Raw genomic sequence first — 17,274 nt, 5'->3', positions numbered from 1 at the left:
CGGCGGCACCCGGCGCCTCAGGCCCGGGAGGCGTAGGGGCGCGCGAGGGCGCGCGCGTAGCGGCGCTGTGCCTGCTGTGGTATGCTCTGAGCGCGGGCGGCAACGTGGTCAACAAGGTAATACTGAGCGGCTTCCCGTTCCCGGTGACCGTGTCGCTGTGCCATATCCTGGCGCTGTGCGCGGGGCTGCCCCCGCTGCTGCGCGCCTGGCGTGTGCCCCCCGCGCCGCCTGTGTCGCCGCCCTTGCCCGGCCAGCACGCGCCGCCTGGCCCCCTCCTGCCGCCGCGCTTCTACCCGCGCTACGTGCTCCCACTCGCCTTCGGCAAGTACTTCGCATCCGTGTCGGCGCACGTCAGCATCTGGAAGGTGCCCGTATCCTACGCGCACACCGGTGGGTGCTGGCCCGAGAGCGCGGGGGTCATCTGCAGTGAGACTTCTGCGCTCAACTAGGAGTGTGTGAGGGGCCAGCTTGTGCTCTGAACAGGAGAGGGATCCACCTGGGGATTTCGGAGGAGAGAAAAGAGCTGAGCAAGCCGGGCTGCACCTTTTGGGGTGGGGTGGGAGGCAGTCCTGAAGAAAGAGAAGTGGTAAAGAGGTTTGAGAGGCAGCCAAGCTGCCAATCCTGCCCTTCCTGGACCCAACCTTAGGGAAGAGACTGGCTCCCAGGGCTGGCATCTGAGCACCCCTTGCCTCTCTTTGCAGTCAAGGCCACCATGCCCATTTGGGTGGTCCTCCTGTCCCGAATCATCATGAAAGAGAAACAGAGCACCAAGGTAAGGGGGGCTTGTGGCTGCTGGTGGGCCCCATTGGGTGACTTGGTGCAAGCTCCCAGGCCTCCTGGTTCCTGTAAAATTAGGAAGTCAGTGCTGAGGTCTCTGGGAGCCCTTTTACTGCCAATGGTATGTGTGAGGAGAGAGGGTGTTCCTGAGCTGTCTCTGCTGTGATTTTGGGAGTTACAAGTAGGTGATGAGGTGGCTTCTAGGTGGTGACGTGGTTGCATTTTCACCCAGCACCCTTGCCCTCTAGCATGACCGGACTTGGACTGTGTAACCCCTGCCCGGCACTCTTTGTGTCAGAGTTTCATTTCCTTTCAGGAGAGTGGGGGCAAGTAGGGACCTTCTGGAATCAGAAGGGAGGTGCTAGTCAAAAGAGTCTGCTTTCCGCGAAATCTAGCCCAGCTTAAGAATTCTCATCATCCTTGTGGGGATGGAAGTACAAACCTGGGGCTGCCTCAGGAAGGCTCTCTTGGCATAGCCTAGGGTCTGTTCAAGATGCCAGGCCAGGGAGTTTCCTTCTTGGGGTGCACTAGAGAACCCGGGCCTTCAGCCAGAGACAGCTGCCTTCCTGGGAGTTCTAAGTGGCAGCAGGACTCCTACTGGCCCAGCTAGATCCCATTTCCATGCTGGACAGAGCACTCCTGTCCTGGTGGTCAGTTTCTGTCTGGTATTGTGCTTTTTTTGTAACTCAGAACAGTGGCTGTGCCTTGAATCAGCTTGTAGAAATTGGGCCACCTCTGGCAGGTTTTTATTTTTATTTTAGCCTCTGTCTTGATCCTGGGAGAATGGGATGTGCGCCACTGCCCACCCCTGAGTGACATCAGGTGGGTGACTATCTGGCCAAAGTCGGAGTTGCCCAGGAGGTGTCTCCCTGTGTCCCTGCATCATGTGATACCACATCAAGTCTATCAGATTTCCTGGTTGCCCGTTGCACAGGACATTGTACCCAGTCTGGGCATGGCTAGAGCCAGAGCCGGAAAACTTGCACAGCCAGGAAGGGCCCTTCTTGGCAGGGTGACTAATGATAAACAACTCTGGCTAGACTCCCCTACCCCCTGAAACAGATAAGGTGGGGAATCAGATAAGGGAACTTACAAGGGGACAGTCTACCACATGCCTGTGGGCTAGCACTGTGGTGGGGAGCTGGGGTCAGGACTTCCTGGTAACAATGCCCTCAGGGCAGCATGGGCTTGTGAGTTTTCTTCCTAAGAATTGGAAGTGGAGTCCTTTTGCCTGGAAGTTGAGCCATTTTGCACCAGAGCTCAGGAGCCATGCGATGCTCTCGCCCTGAAATGCTGGGCCTCTGATTGTCTCCTACCACTGTGTTTGCAACACATTCATTCAGCCAGCAGTTACTGAGTACCTACTGTGTGCTGGCACCAGGATAGAGAAGTGAACAAGGGCCTCCCCTGATGGAGACATGTTAAAACACAGGATTAAATAGGCAGTTATGATGTTGGAAGCAGTGGTGGCTCAGTGGTAGAATGCTCGCCTTGCTTGCAGAAGACCCAGGTTTGATTGTAGGCCAGTGCTAGCACAGCCACCACCATCTGTCCTTGGAGACCTCTTGCATGTCGCTAGGATGCTGGATAAATTTTAAAAGAGCTTCCAGACTAAGGAAGGCCTGGTGATGGACTTGCAAAAATCAGCCAATGAAAATGCAGTTCAGTTGATCGTGGGGACGGCATGGGATGGACTGGGCAGTATTTCATTCTGTTGTGCATGGAGTCGCCATAAATCGTGATCAACTCTACAGCACTTAACAGTGATGTTGGGTGGTGCGTGATGCCATAAGGGAGGCATGGGTGGCGGTGAGAGCCCACAGCCATGGGACACGCAAGGCAGGGGTGAGGCAGGGAATGTTCTCCTTGGAATGATGTGGGAACTGAGACCTGGAGTGAGGGCAGAGGGGCAGTAGCAGGTGGAGGTGGCGAGGGTGTGGGAGGTGCCCCAGCTCGAGGTGATGGTGTGTTTGAAAGGCCCAAAGTGGAAGGAGCAGGGACTTTGTTAACATTTGCGCTAATGAGCAAGCCCCTGGATAGTGTAAACTGTGAATGCACTCAATTGTTAATGGAAAGGTTGATGGTTCGACTCCACCCAGAGATGCCTCAGAAGAAAGGTCTGGCCATCCATTTCTCAAAAATCAGCCATTGAAAACCCTGTGGAGGACAGTTCTACTCTGTCACACATGGAGTGGCCAGGAGTTGGAGTTGACTTGATAGCACTTGGTGGTGCCAATGGGAGTCTCTCAGTTGTTCAGTGTTTCCAGTCCTTCTTGAGCAGGGGCTATGAGTGGGGCTGTGGAATAGGGGATGGGGCTGCTCACGGAGACACAGCCATCTGCTCTGCGCCCCCAGCACCCCATCACAATTTCCCAAGGAAGGGTGTGGTGTCCCTCTGCGGTGTCATGCTGGTGAAGGAGGAGACTGGCTGAGGCTTTGGTCAGGGCCCCTGTGGTGAGTCCCCAGAGCCAGCCATCAGCCCCACCTTCCTCCCCAGGTGTATCTGTCCCTCATCCCCATCATCAGCGGCGTCCTGCTGGCCACTGTCACCGAGCTGTCTTTCGATATGTGGGGGCTCCTCAGCGCTCTGGCGGCCACCTTGTGCTTCTCACTCCAGAATATCTTTTCCAAAAAGGTACTGGGTTGCCATTGAGGTGTGCATGGTGGGGGCAGGGCATGCACGTGTCAGCTGCGCAGACGTGATGATGGGACCAAGCAGAGAATCTCAGTGCCAGTGAGCAAAGCTCCTTGTTGCCCGTCTGCTGGCTTTCTGTTTGTTGATTTTTAAAGATTTGTTTTATGTTTTTCTATTGTAAACGTAATATTTGCTCAACATGAAACAAGAAAAGCCAATGAGAAATAGAAAAACTCTGAGGACCTACTCTGTGGCAGGCTCTGTAGGGGGTGCTGGAGATGAAGAATCAGATGAAATCTGCCCCCCGGCAAAGGGATTTCCACTGTACTGAGCATGGTCACAGTACCATCCCCTAAGGACACTAGTAGTGGTTTATTTTGCTGCACATATGTTAGAGTTGTTGTATGAATGCTGTACACCCACTTCTCACTTAACAACATGGTTAGCTGCCAAAGACTAGGTCATTATGTGAAAATTGGCATAGTGCAAAAATAGAGGGTGATTACGTCATTACACAACTGCCAAACCGCTGAGAACCATGGCCCAGCCAAGCTGACATCTCCTTAACCATCACAGCCAGCATTACTCTTGCCTCGCACCTCTGTGTTCATTACCACCAGACATACAATGTTAATACGCAAAATAGTTGGATAGTAGATTTTTTACTATGGTTGTAAATGAGAAGTGTTGGTTAATGAGATAGTCAATAAGTGAAAGTAGGTATATTTTAAAACCTTGCTTTGTTTACATAGTATTACAGTGTAAGCATTTCCCGTATCATTAAAAATCACTGCTTTTAACTGCTGTATTAATTACACTCTTCTAAGGTACCACAATGAATACAGTTTGGTCCCCTACTGGAAAAACAGGTTGTTTTTAACCGTTCATTATAAATAACACAGTCACAAACCTTTATGCATAACATTTTTCTACTTCTCAAGTTATTTTTTTATGGTGGGTTTTGGGTTTTGAGTCAGAGTATAGGGGAGTTTTATGGCTCTTGGAATAGTTTGCCTGGTTTTAAGTCCAGAAAGTTATATCAATTTATCCTTAAACCAGCAATATTAAAGAATGTGTCATTCACTGCAGCTTTACTAGCATTGAGTGCTACTGATTTTTTTTGTTTTTGTTTTGCTTTTTTTTGGTCCTTCATAAAAACAACACTTATTTCAGGCACATGCTATGTATCTTATAAGTGCACATCTACGTTTAGTTGTCAAGTTGGACATCAGAGTTACTGTACATTCACTGTATTTGTGGCCTGGGACCCCCTTTCCATTCATAGTTTCAATCAGCCTTTAAGGAGACCTTCTCTCATCAGGTGTTGAGAGATTCCCGGATCCACCACCTCCGGCTGCTAAACATCCTGGGCTGCCATGCCATCTTCTTCATGATCCCCACATGGGTTCTGGTGGACCTGTCAGCGTTCCTGGTCAGCAGCGACTTGGTGAGTTGACTGGCCCCAAGCACTCACTCTTTTCCCGTCCCGACTGGCTCCAGAGTCGATGCTTTCTTGGGATGTTACAGTTCTGTGTTAACTTTGGGAATTTTTGACATCTGACGCCAGTCTGCTAACTCTGGGCTCTTTGTTAGTACCGATGTTCCGTGCAGTTGAGGAAGTTTGCCTCCTTGGTGTTTCCTTCTCCAGCACTCTTGAGTCCAGCTGCTGACAGCTGTTGTGTTTGTGCCGATAACATCAAAGAGGCAAAATGTGACCCTGCAGGTGGCCCTCCCCTGTCCTGGTAAATCTTGTTTAGACGTCACTCTGACTTTTAGAAACTGCTTGTGCTCTTGCTTTATTGGTACTGTCTCTGTTCACATGTCCAGTTACTCAGGGGTCTGTGTCTCCCTTGAGCACTAGAATGGGAGTCTTCCTACCCTTACAGGGTTAGGCATCAGAGAATACACAAGAAACAGCACAGGTGAAGGTTGTAAGAGAGGGTACAAGTTGTTCTTTTATGCGTTTCATGGCCCAAGAGAAGGGTTTAATGTTTATTGAGGGCTTAATGTAGGTCCCTGAGTGACGCAAATGGTTTGTGCCCAACTATTAATCTAGAGATTGGCAGTTCAAATATACTCAGCAGTGCTGAGGAGGAAAGATTTGGCAAGCTACTTCGTAAGATTAAAACCCAGAGGTGTCTTGAAAGACAAGCCTGGCAATCTGCTTCCAAAAAGTCACAGCCTTGAAAACTCTGTAGATCAGTCCTGCTGTGCAAACACAGGGTTGCCGTGAGTCAGAGCTGAATTGGCAGCAGCTAACAACAACAGTAATCTCTGTGGAAGCAGATTACCAGGCCTTACTCTGCAGTGCCGCTGGGTGAGTTCATGTGAGCCACCCAAGGACCTTTCCATAAAATTACAGCCATTGGAAACCTCGCGGAGCGCAGTTCTTCCCTGACACGCATGGGGTTTCCATGAGTTGGAATTGACTGGGTGGTAAGGGGTTTGGTTTTGGTTTGGAATGTTCTAGATGGATCCTTGACATACATTGTCAGGTTTAACCCTTAGTCCTAATTTAACCTGTCAAGTCTCAGATATGCTATCTGTTTTGCAGATAAAGTAACTGGCTCGGTTTTCTATCTTTCCAGGGAATTAGCTGTGATTTTTCTGTGAAGAACTTTCTATCATCACACAGGACTAGTTTGTTACCCTGAAATAGTACAAGGAAGGCAGGTTAAGGTTTAACTATTTCCTCTTACTTAGCATTTTCAGAGTTAGGAATTGGACCTTACTTCAGACATAACAGTGAGTTAAGCGTTGTTTTCTTTTACTGTTACTTTTTTCTGTGTCATCATGTTAACTGGTATGTTGGTCAGCTGCGTGCATTACTCTTTCTCGTCTTCATATTGTTCTGCCTCAGCCGACGCAGCCCTTCGCAGTGGCGCCTGGCCCTTTGGACGCACCAAGTCCGTCTTTGGCAGCTTTGGGCTCTGCAGGAGGGTCTCGCCTCCTCCTGTGCAGTACCTGTCTTAGCCCTGCAGGCAGCCACCTTGGCAAGAGCCCTGCTTGTCTCAGTGGGGAGTGGTGTTGAGACTAAGAGTCCCCTCCATGCCAACTTTTGGGGTGATTTTTGTGTGTGCTTGTTTTTGGTATTTAGACTCCATCTGGGTACTGTGTGTGCCAGTTGCTTTCAGGTTGTCATTGCTTTTAGGCCTTTGCAATGAGAAACTAGTTGGGCCATGGGCTCAGAGTTCATGCAGGTTAGTTGTAATTCCAAGTCAGCATAGCAGGATTTATACTGCTTGACTTTTTACTTCTGTCTCTTTTCTCTTATAATTGGACCCTCTCTACATTTCGTAGTTATTCCTGGACATTATTCTGCTGCACACACTTGTGCACTCGAATGTACACACTCACAGACACACATGCTCAGTCACACACAGACACACACTCATTCACACAGACACACTCGGCTGCACATGCACTCATAGACACACCCTCAGACACACACACACATTCTTACTGTCAAACACACAGACACGCTAGCTTCAGAGTGAGGCCACAATAGGGCAGCTGCGCCTGGAGGACAGCAGGCCCTTTACAATGTCCTTGCCACACACAGTTTCCTGGGAGTGTGCTCCAAGGGAAGCGGATGCTGAAACATCATGTTCTCGGGTCACTGGGAGTGGCCAACTTGTCATGCAAGGAGGTGCCTTTCCTTGCATATATATATTCTAGGTTTTTAGGAATTGCTTTTTCTCCATACCAACCCTCCCCCCAATATGCCAAACATTTATCCAAAGCTAAACTACATAATGTGTTTATTCAAAGAAGTCTCTATCACCTCCACTTCTGTCCTCCCATCCTGCCACAGGTATCAATTTTTATGTGCGTGCTTCATCCTCTTGATATATCTTTTTACAAATGTGAGCATATTTGTATATACATTCATCTTTTCTTTACGCAGAAAGTAACGTTTATATGTATGTGTGTGTGTATACGCACATACACACATCCTTTTCTGTACCTCGTTCTCTTCACTTCATAATACATTCTGGGTGGCCAGGTGCTGTTGTGTCAGCTACAACTCATGGTGACCCTGTGTACAACAGACCAAAACACTGCCTGGTGTGCACCATCTTCACAATCCTTGCTATGCTTGGGCCCATTGTTGCAGCCACTGTGTCAATCCATCTCCTTGAGGGTCTTCCCCTTTAACACTGACCCTCTATTTAACCAAGCATGATATTCTTCTCCAGGGTCCCTTCTGACAACATGACCAAAGCACAAATAACAAGTTCCTTTTGTTAGTCTTTCCTATTGTTACAGTGTTGCCAACAGATTTGGTGTCAGTTCTGTTACATTGTTTTATGTTAGGCTCCTTGGTGTATTATGCATGTGCACAGCAGATGTGTATAGATAGGCTTTCACTGTGGTCTGTTTTCTTTGCTTTTTCTTGTATTCATGTGTTAGGGATTAAATTACGTGTTGGAATCCTAACCCCTCTACCTGTGGCAGAGTCCCTGGGTGTGTAAAAAGTTATGCAGTGGACTGCTATCTGAAAGGTTGGTGGTTTGAACCCAACCAGGGATGCCTTGCAAGATGGGCCTGGTGGTTTGCTTTTGAAAGGTCACAGCCTTGACAACCCTGTGGAGCAGCTGTTCTCCATATGGCAAGGTTGTCATGAATCTGCCATGAATCAGATCACCTGAGAGCAAACAACAACATACATATGGATAGAATCCCATTTGGGAGTAGGGTGTTCTTTGTTATTTTAATAAAGAGTGTGTGGTGTGAAATGTATCTTAAACCTACTCACTTTTGAGACAGAAAAAGAGCAGATGAGGCACAGAGATAGGCAAGCACAAATGAGGGAAAGTCAGATGCCACATGGCGATCACCAAGTAACCAAGGTAGAGAAGCTGCGATGAGGACCTGGAGAAGGGCCAACAGAGAGAAAGCCTTCCCCTGAATACAGACTTGTAGCCTCCTAAACTGTGAAAAAATTAGTTTTCTGTTTATGAAAGTTCCCCATTAGCTGGCAACTAAGATGGTACTTTAAGGTGGTGGCAGCAGCGGGGAGCTTTCCTCTGCAGCCATAGAAACTGTGGTATACAAAACGCTTTCTGTCCAGTTGAGCCTGACTCATAGTGACTCTATAGTCACTATGAGGGTAGAACTGCTCCATAGGGTTTCTGAGGATGTAGTCTTTACGGAAGCAGACTGTCACATAAAACACAATGAGCACCTTGGGTAATACCAGATGGTCCAACCTTTCTATAATTGTTCCCTAAAGGAGGAGAGAAAGTGCTGCACTTAGAAGTATTCATGAGGAAATAATGTTTAAAAACTTCTTAAATTTGGCAAAAGACACATATCTACAGATTCAAGCAGCTCAGTGGGTTCCAAACAAGTAAGCAGCCAGAAGAAAATGGCAAATTTACTTACAAGAGAACAGCAATTTCTATGGCCAATGATTCCTCATCAGAAACTATGAAAACCACAAGGAAGTGGAACAACATCTTCAAAGTGCTGAAACTAAAGACCTGTTAACCCAGAATTCTACACACACCAAATGCAGAATTGGTAGGTTCTTTTGAATCAGCATGGATTCATGCTGTTGATTCTGGAAGCAATAGAACTACTGAAAATCAGCAAGGATATAAAAGAACTGACCACCAACATCAGCCACAGGGATTTGTGACTTTGCTGCCTGGACACAGCCACTTGGTCTCCAAACTGCTTGGCCCTCAGCCCGTGAGGCTGGCCCTACATGCCTATCTGGACTCCAGGCAGTGGCAAGATGGGCAGCCTAGAGCCATCGGCAAATATCCTGGACAGCCTGGCACCCTGCCTGTAGCAGCGTCCTGGCTTTTCCGCCCACAGGTCCAGAACAATGTGCTGGAAGGAGGGAGAAGGGGCGAGGGAGCAGGACGCAGCTGCCTGGAGCCAGCCATGCACAGAGGAGATAGCCACATATACTCAGGGTTTTGCCAGCCGCCTTACCAAGGGCCTGCGTGCCTGGTCTGGCCTGTCTCCCTGTTGAGGAACCAGCTGGGCCCTGCAGAGGATTGTGGTCCACGTGTCCCAAGTCGTCGTTTCCTGACTTCTGAGACCCCCTTAATCAGAGCTGCCTCACACCGGCAGGAACCAGAGGATGACTAAGTTCTGCTGATAATTCAAATAAGAAAACCACTGCCATCAAGTTGATTCCAACTCATGGCTATCCTGTAGGACAGTGTAGAACTGCCCCATAGGATTTCCAAGGCTATAAGTCTTTACAGAAGCAGACTGCTTCCTCTTTCTTCCATGGAGCAGCTGGTAGGTTTGAACCGTGGACCTTTTGGTTAGTAGCCTCGTGTTTCTTTGGCCTGAGATGTAGTAGAGCCATTTCACAGGCTGGGCGGCTGAGCAGGGAGCAGTCTGCACCAGTCGCATAGGTAACACCTCAGTACCCTGAGCTGCTATAACAGAAGGACACAAGCGGGCCACTGTAACAAGCAGAAATGTATTTTCTCACAGTACAGGAGGCTGGAAGTCCAGATTCAGGGTGCTGGTTCTTGGGGCAGGCCTCTCTTTGTGGGCTTGGGAAAGGTCTTTTCATCTTCTGTAGCATTCTTGGTGTTCCTTGGCCATCTCCACCTGGCCTCTATCTTTCCTCCTTTATACTTGCTTCCGTGCCTAATCTGCTCTTATCTCAAAAGTGACTAGGTTTCAGTCTCACCCTGTATTAAAGGGGCTTCATTAACCAAACAAAGGCCTATTCCCAAATGGGATCCCATCACAGGTATTTTAAAAATTAAAAAAAACACTACCATATAGTGGGTTCCAACTCATAGGGACCCCCGTTTGGTTTCCAAGGTGGTAAATCTTCACGGAAGTAGATCACCCCATCTTCCTTCTGCTGAGCGGCTAGTGGATTTGAACTGCCAGCTTTCTGGTTAGCAGTCAAACGCCTTAGGCACTGCGCCACCAGGGCTCCTTAATCACAGGTATCAGGGTTAGGATTTTAACATGTATTTTGGGGGACACAATTCAATCCATAGCGGTTGAGGACGCAGAACCAGAGTGGTCTGGCAGCTTGCCCAGGGACATTCATGTCCCCGAGTTCTTCGCATACTCAGGAGCACTTGGGCCCCTCCCCTTCCTGTGGAGCGCAGACTGTCCACTCAGCTGAAGGAGCTGCCATTCACTTCCCAGAGTGAGAGGAGGCACCGGTCGTCTCTTGCTCTGAGCCCCTTGGGGCCCTTCATCTCTCTGAGCCTCTGCCTCTTGGCGGAAGATGGGGGTGATTATGCCTCCTGTGATGTGTCATGAAGGTCAAAGGTGGTGCAGTTTAGTGCTCAGCTGCTAACGAAAAGGTTGGTTATTGGAGTCCACCCAGAGGCCCCTGGAAAGAAAGGCCTGGCGCAAGCTGCTTCTGAAAGCTCAGCTGTTCACGACCCTGTGGAGCACAGTTCTGCTCTGAGACACATGGCATTGCTGTGAGTTGGAGTTGACTCGATGGCAGCTGGTCTATCATGACACACCTGGGCTGCTGCCTTCCAACTGTGGGACCCTGGATGAGCTACTTTGTTCCCACTCCCTGTCCTCCAGCCCCTTCTTATGCTGTGGGGTGGCTGTGGTGCTGCCGCTATCCCCAACACACTGTCTTTTCCCGCCTGCAGACCTATGTCTCCCAGTGGCCCTGGACACTCCTGCTCCTGGCCGTCAGCGGCTTCTGCAACTTTGCTCAGAACGTTATTGCCTTTAGCATCCTCAACCTCATTAGCCCCCTGAGCTACTCAGTCGCCAATGCGACCAAGAGGATCATGGTCATCACTGTGTCCCTCATCATGCTACGTAATCCAGTCACCAGCACCAACGTCCTGGGGATGATGACGGCCATCCTAGGTGTCTTCCTGTACAACAAGGTGAGTTGAGGGAAGAGGCCACCCTGGCAGGCTGAGGTGTGCTGATGACCTGGTAGAGAGGAAGGAAGGGGCCCGGGCACTAGGCCCCAGCTTTGCCACTGGCAGGTCTGTTATCATTGGCATGGCCAGTCCCTCCTGGCCTTCCCTCCCCTCACACAGATAATCTCATGCCCCAGGCATGCTGGTGCTGGGACTCTCGGGTGTACAGGGGGCCTTGGCAGATAAATAGGCAATGATTTTTCCCCTTTGAACAAATGCCTTGTTTAGTCTAGTGTCAGGTGCATGGAGGATCCTGCATGGTGCACATGGTTTGGGATCAGCTGCTAATCCAAAGCTTGGCAGTTCAAACCCACCCAGCCACTCCATGGAAGATAGGTCTGGTGAACTGCTTCTGTAAAGATTACAGTGAAGAAAACCCTACAGAGCAATTCTGCTCTGTAATACGAGGGGTCACCATGAGTTGGGGGCCAACTGGACAGCAATGGATTTGGTGGTTTAGTTTTATTTTTAAGGTGCATGGTGGTAGCTAGTAGGACTTGCTTCCAAGGCCTGTTCTTTGAGAGTCCGTTTGCCAGACATGCCTGAGCCCGGCTCTGGGTGAGACGTGCATCTCCTTGAAGGGCTGAGTGTTTAGAATCAGGTGGTCCCTCTGTCCTCTGGCCCTTTCCTGCAGAATGATCCAGTGTAGCATCCTCCACATGGACAGCTCCGTGACAATGACTACATTGTTCATGTTAGGCCACCACTGTCACTACCTTTTTCCACAATATTTTACCACCTTTAACAGAAACTCATTGTCCCCTAAACAAAAATTCCTTCCCAGCCCTGGTAACCACTAATCATTTTCAGTTTCTGTATATTTGCTTATTTCATATAAGCGAGTCGTACAGTGTTTGTCCTTTTGAGACTGACTGACTTTGCTCGACATCATGTTTTCATGGTTCGTCTGTATTGTAGTGTGTATCAGAGCTTCATTTCTCTTTGTGGCTGGGTAGTAGTCCAGCGTGGACTGACCACACTGTGTTTGCCTGTGCCCTGTTGATGAACATTTCCATCATGTCCACTTTTGGCTCTGTGACAAGTGCTGCGGTGAACGTTGGTGTAGAGCTTTTTGTTTGCGTTCTGCCTTCACTTCTGGGCAGATCCAAAGGAGTAGAATTGCTGGGTTACATGGTTCTCTGTTCCACTTTTTGATGAACCACCAAACTCTTTGCAACAGCTCCTGCACCATTTTACTTTTGCACCAGTCACGGACGAGGTTCCAGTTTTTCCACCACTTCACCAACACCTACTTCTTTTTTCTTTTTAACATTTCTGTTTTAATAGGGGTGAGGTGGTATCTCATTGAGTTTTTGATTTGCATCTCCCTGATTGCTAATGACATGAGCATCTTTACATGTGCTTGTTGGCCATTGGATAGCCTCTTGGTGAACTGGCTGTTCAGGTCCTTTGCCCATGTTTTGATTGAGTGGTTTGTCTTTTTGTTGTTCACTTGTAGAAGTTTGGGCTGAATGGTTTTCAATTTGTCTTTCCCATGCAGACCAAGTACGATGCCAACCAGCAAGCCAGGAAGCACCTCCTCCCTGTCACGACGGGGGACCTGAGCAGCAAGGAGCATCCCCGGGGCGTACTGGAGAAACCCCAGAACGGCCTCCTCTTCCCCCAGCATACAGACTATCAGTATGGCCGCAACAGCATCCTAACGGATCACTTCCAGTATAGCCGGCAGAGCTACCCAAACACGTACAGTTTGAACCGTTACGACGTGTAGAGTTGGGAGCACAGGTTTGCTTCCTCCAGCCCTGGGACTACCAGAAACGTCTGACAACCAGTGAATGTAAAGCCAAAGGGACAGAGCAAAACAATGAGATGGCCCTGCCCCTGGCCTCTAGTGCTTCCATGGGGAGTGGGAGGACCAGCTGAACTGAGAAGACTTAGAGGACTAACCCAGGCAAGGAGTGGGGAGGCACCTGTGAGCATCATTCAGATAACTCCAACAGCAGAAAGGGACCCAGTTTCCCCAGCACCCTGGTGGCTGTTTGCAATTAGTTGCAAACGGTCTGCAGTGAAAAGCAGTTAGCGTTAAGTTCATGTCCCTAATTCTTTGCTGAGCGCATCAGAGTTGGCATTAGCCTAGCGTCCCAGGGTAAGGACATTGCTTTCATCTCCCTGCGCCTTTCTGCCCTTGCCGGAGGCAGGACGGGTCCTCCCCGCCAGGGTGGCCAGGAGGAAGGGAAAGCAGGAGAGCGCTCAGGTGGAGAAACATCCTGGGGGATCCTGCTCAGTGTCCCTGGGTGTTTCTGTCATCCTGGTTCTGTCTTCTGAGGTGTCTTCGTCACCCCTGGGATGACCCAGTAGAACGGTTGGTGGGGAGGAGCTTGCATTTTTCTAGGAGATATTTTGTAGTCGTGTGTTTTTATGCCTTGGTCCCCATTAGGGGACCTGTGAGGACTGACTTGCGGATGGAAAAACCCTTTTGTTTTTATATGGTTTGAAACAGAGAAGTTCCTCTGGGGAGGCCTATTGGCCACATTCTTGTGTTTAGCAGGAAGCAATGAAAAGTTGCGAAGTTCCTCTCAAAGGACCCTAGTCGTTGAAAACAGAAACGAATCAAGAATATGACCACAATATTTTGTGTACTGGACAAGATCATGGTGTTTTGAGTACGTAGTCTTGTTTTGTGTGTTTGAACCAGAATCATGTCCTGGGTTAGGGGAAAAGGACACAGCACCAAGCTAGGATTTGCTTGGCCAAATCACATTGTTTGGCTGAACATGAGTCAGAGTTTTGGCCAGAATCATGTCATTGGGAAGATGGGAGTAACACCTGTGTGCTAAGGGGCATGGGTGGCCTTCACTGAGGGGACTGCTGGCCCATGGTGTCCTCCGTGATAGTGGCATTCTTTGCTCGGTGCTGTCCCTAGCCTCACAGGCAGGTGCTGGTGCTTGGGGAGAGCAAGTGGCAGATGTGACAGTGACTTGCCCCTTCTCTCCTGGTGAGTTTCCCTAGTCAGAGAGGAAGTCGTGTAGCTCCTGCTCAACTCTGGTTTTTTATAATTGACATTTTACATTTGTGTGTCTGTCTCCCTGTTGTCAGTTGCTGTCCAGCCCACTCATGGTGACCCCACATGTCAGAGTCGAGCCGTGCTCCGTAGGTTTTCAAGGCTGGGGCCTTTCTAAGCAGACCACCAGGCCTGTCTTCCAGGGTGCCTCTGGGTGGGTTCCAGCTGTCATCCTTTTGTCCATTTACACCACCCAGGAACTCCTGGCATTTTAAATTTAAAAGGTTAAATTTTGTCAGCCAGTGAATGAACTCTGGGTGGTCCTTGGGTGGTGCAGTTTGTACTCAAGCAGATCAAAAGGTTGGCAGTTTGAACCCACCCACATGTGCTTGAAAGACAGGCCTGGTGGTCTGCTTCTATAAAGATTACAGCCAAGAAAACTGTGTGGAGTTCACTTGTGTTCTGTAATGCATGGGGTGCCGTGTTTGGGTTTTGGTTTGGTATGAGCAGACTGCCCTAGCAGGGCTGCCACAGCTCGCCCGTCAGTTCACACACCACTTGCTCCAGAGTCCCTCCATTTGTTTGTCTTTCACTTGCTTCTAACACTTTGGTCCCATGTTTTAAGATGATTATTATGTGCCGATTCTGAAGGGCGTGACTTATGACAAGGTTCTGCTGAGTCCCTTCACCAGAGGCAACAATCTGTGGTTGAGTTTGTCTCATGGCGAACAACAAACAGGGACGATAATTCTGCATCACAAAGATACTACCATCATTAAGTTGTCTTATATGATGATAGTAACAGATTCCTTGAACATATCATTGAACTCCAAAATGAATTATGCCTCCATTCAGGTTGAATGAAATTTCTGACATTGTTAAAATTTGTACTGTAACATGTTTTCTTTTTCCAATGCAAGATCACTGTCTGGTTTTATGATTTGTAAATTAATAAACGGGATATTTAATTCTGTACATAAATTTACAGTGAGTACATAGACTGAAAAATAGAGACAATCATATTTGACTAAATCATCTGATCAAAAGACAAAGATGTATTTATGAGACTTGCAGGTTCTGTGAGGACATGGACCTCCTAAAGGCCAGTGTTTGCAGCCGCTCACTGCCACTGCCCCTTGCCCCCAGGCCACACCCCACACCCACAGTCATGTCTGCAGCTCTGGCCCCTCAAACCCTACTCACTGCTGGGGTTTGTGGTAGGGAATGTTGGTTACCCGTCTGTGGTCTGGTCTGGCCTGGGGCACAATGAGTCTAACCCAAGCCCCTTCATTTTACAGAAGGGGAAACTGAGGCTGGAGGGATTTGATAGTGTTGGTTCCTTGCTGTGAGACTCAATGTGGTCTTTTAAGCACCTAATGTTGAGTCAACGCCCATCAGGAAAAAGTCCCTGCATTGCACAAAATGACTAAGCACTCTGCCAGCCAGGGGCAGTTGGCAGTTTAGACACACCCAGCAGCCCCTCGGAAGACAGGCTTGGCATTGGCACTCTGTCTCCAAAAGGTCACAGCCTTGAAAACCCTACGGAGCAGTTCTCTGCACACTTGGGGGTCGCCCTGTGGCAGAATCGACTGGACAGCAGTGGGCTTTCTGGTTTATCATAAGGAAAACAAATCCCTATGACAAAGACGACAGGCCATGTGTGTTCAAGGAAGGAAGCAATTGAATTTTCCAAGTCTTCCTGTGCAAGGCTCTTGTTATTCCTGGGATGGAACCAGCCAGATACTTTAAGGTCTAACGACTTTAAAGGCATAGAACATTCATTATGAAAAGACTGAAAACTGTTCATTTTTTCCCCCCAACTATCACCTGTTTCAAAGACTCAAATACTAGGGACTATTCTTTGGGAATGATACTGTGTATGTTACTGAAGGTATTTACCAAAAATAAACGATGGTCTCCAGGGAGTCAGAGCTGCTTCCAATCTGTCATCTAAGGCCTCTTGAGATTTCCGAGTGGCCCTGTCTTCAGCAAGTTGCACCAGCAACACAAGCACGAAGTGAGGTAGAAAGAGCAGAGCAACGGGTTCTCACTTTGCAATGTCCTGTTGTGGGGATGGCATCTTTTTTTTTCTTTTTTTTTAAGTAAAAATTGCAACGCAAACTGCTTGGTGCACAATGCAGTGCAACACACTGCCGTCGAGTTGGATTTCACTCATAGCAACCCCTCCTTGGGTTTCCGAGGTGGTTTCACTACAGAAGTAGATTGCCCAAAACTTCCTTCCAGGGAGTGGCTTGTGGGTTTGAACCACCAGCCTTATGGTTAGCAGTGAAATGCCTTAGGCACTATGCCACCAGAGCTCCCCTGAGTAAAAATTAGGACATATTATTTGAGTATTTATGAGACAGAAAAATAGAATCACAGCTCAACAATTAATGATACATGCCTTTATTTAATAGGATAACATGGAAAATCCTGGAATGTCCTGGTGGCCTTGACTCTGAAGCATATTTCTAAGTAATAAGAGCTAATGCTAAGGCACTAGTAGTTCAGTGGTACAATCCTCTTACTCCACGTGAGAGACCCAGGTTCGATTCCCAGCCAGTGCGCTTTATATGCAGCTACTTCCTGTCTGTCACTGGAGGCTTGAGCATTGCTGGACCAACCAAACTAAGATGGACTGGGAAGATAGCCCTGCCAGGTGACTTCCAAAAACAGCCAGAGAAAGTGATGACAGCAGATCTGGCAGCATTTCGTTCCATTTTGCCTGGAGTTGCCATGAATCAAGGACTGACTTGGGCTACTGGCAAGCACCAGACAAAGGGATAGACTTTTCATACCACTTATGAACCTTGTTTTACAGTAAAGAAAATGAGGCCCAAGAGGGTTAAGTCCTTTGGGAGCACAAACTACTGGGCCCCTTTCCAGAGCCCCTTTCTCCCACATCACACTTCTCAGAAAACACTGCCAGCAGAGTTTCTTTCTAGTTGGGACAGAGGAGTACGTGTCTCTGTTGAAAACCTTACCCACCACATCCTTTCCATTCATAA

At 48.6% G+C, this 17,274-nt stretch overlaps 1 protein-coding gene across 1 annotated transcript in view; it reads left to right on the top strand.

Annotated features, from left to right (window-relative positions):
- SLC35E1 (solute carrier family 35 member E1) overlaps positions 1–13,036 on the top strand; it is a 15,394-nt gene extending 2,358 nt beyond the window's left edge. The window contains exons 2-7 of the mRNA XM_007945450.1: positions 22–390; positions 702–772; positions 3,275–3,412; positions 4,734–4,859; positions 11,020–11,265; positions 12,806–13,036. Of these exons, the coding sequence (XP_007943641.1) occupies positions 22–390; positions 702–772; positions 3,275–3,412; positions 4,734–4,859; positions 11,020–11,265; positions 12,806–13,036 (1,181 nt within the window). The remainder of the gene's footprint in view (positions 1–21; positions 391–701; positions 773–3,274; positions 3,413–4,733; positions 4,860–11,019; positions 11,266–12,805) is intronic.
- Positions 13,037–17,274: the final 4,238 nt, after the last annotated feature.

This window comes from Orycteropus afer, unplaced genomic scaffold (assembly GCF_000298275.1).
Source record: "Orycteropus afer afer isolate SDZICR_OR568_19922 unplaced genomic scaffold, OryAfe1.0 scaffold00136, whole genome shotgun sequence".
Classification (NCBI taxonomy): domain Eukaryota; kingdom Metazoa; phylum Chordata; class Mammalia; order Tubulidentata; family Orycteropodidae; genus Orycteropus; species Orycteropus afer.
Note: the sequence above shows the minus strand (reverse complement) of the source record. Positions and strands in the feature narration are given on the sequence as shown.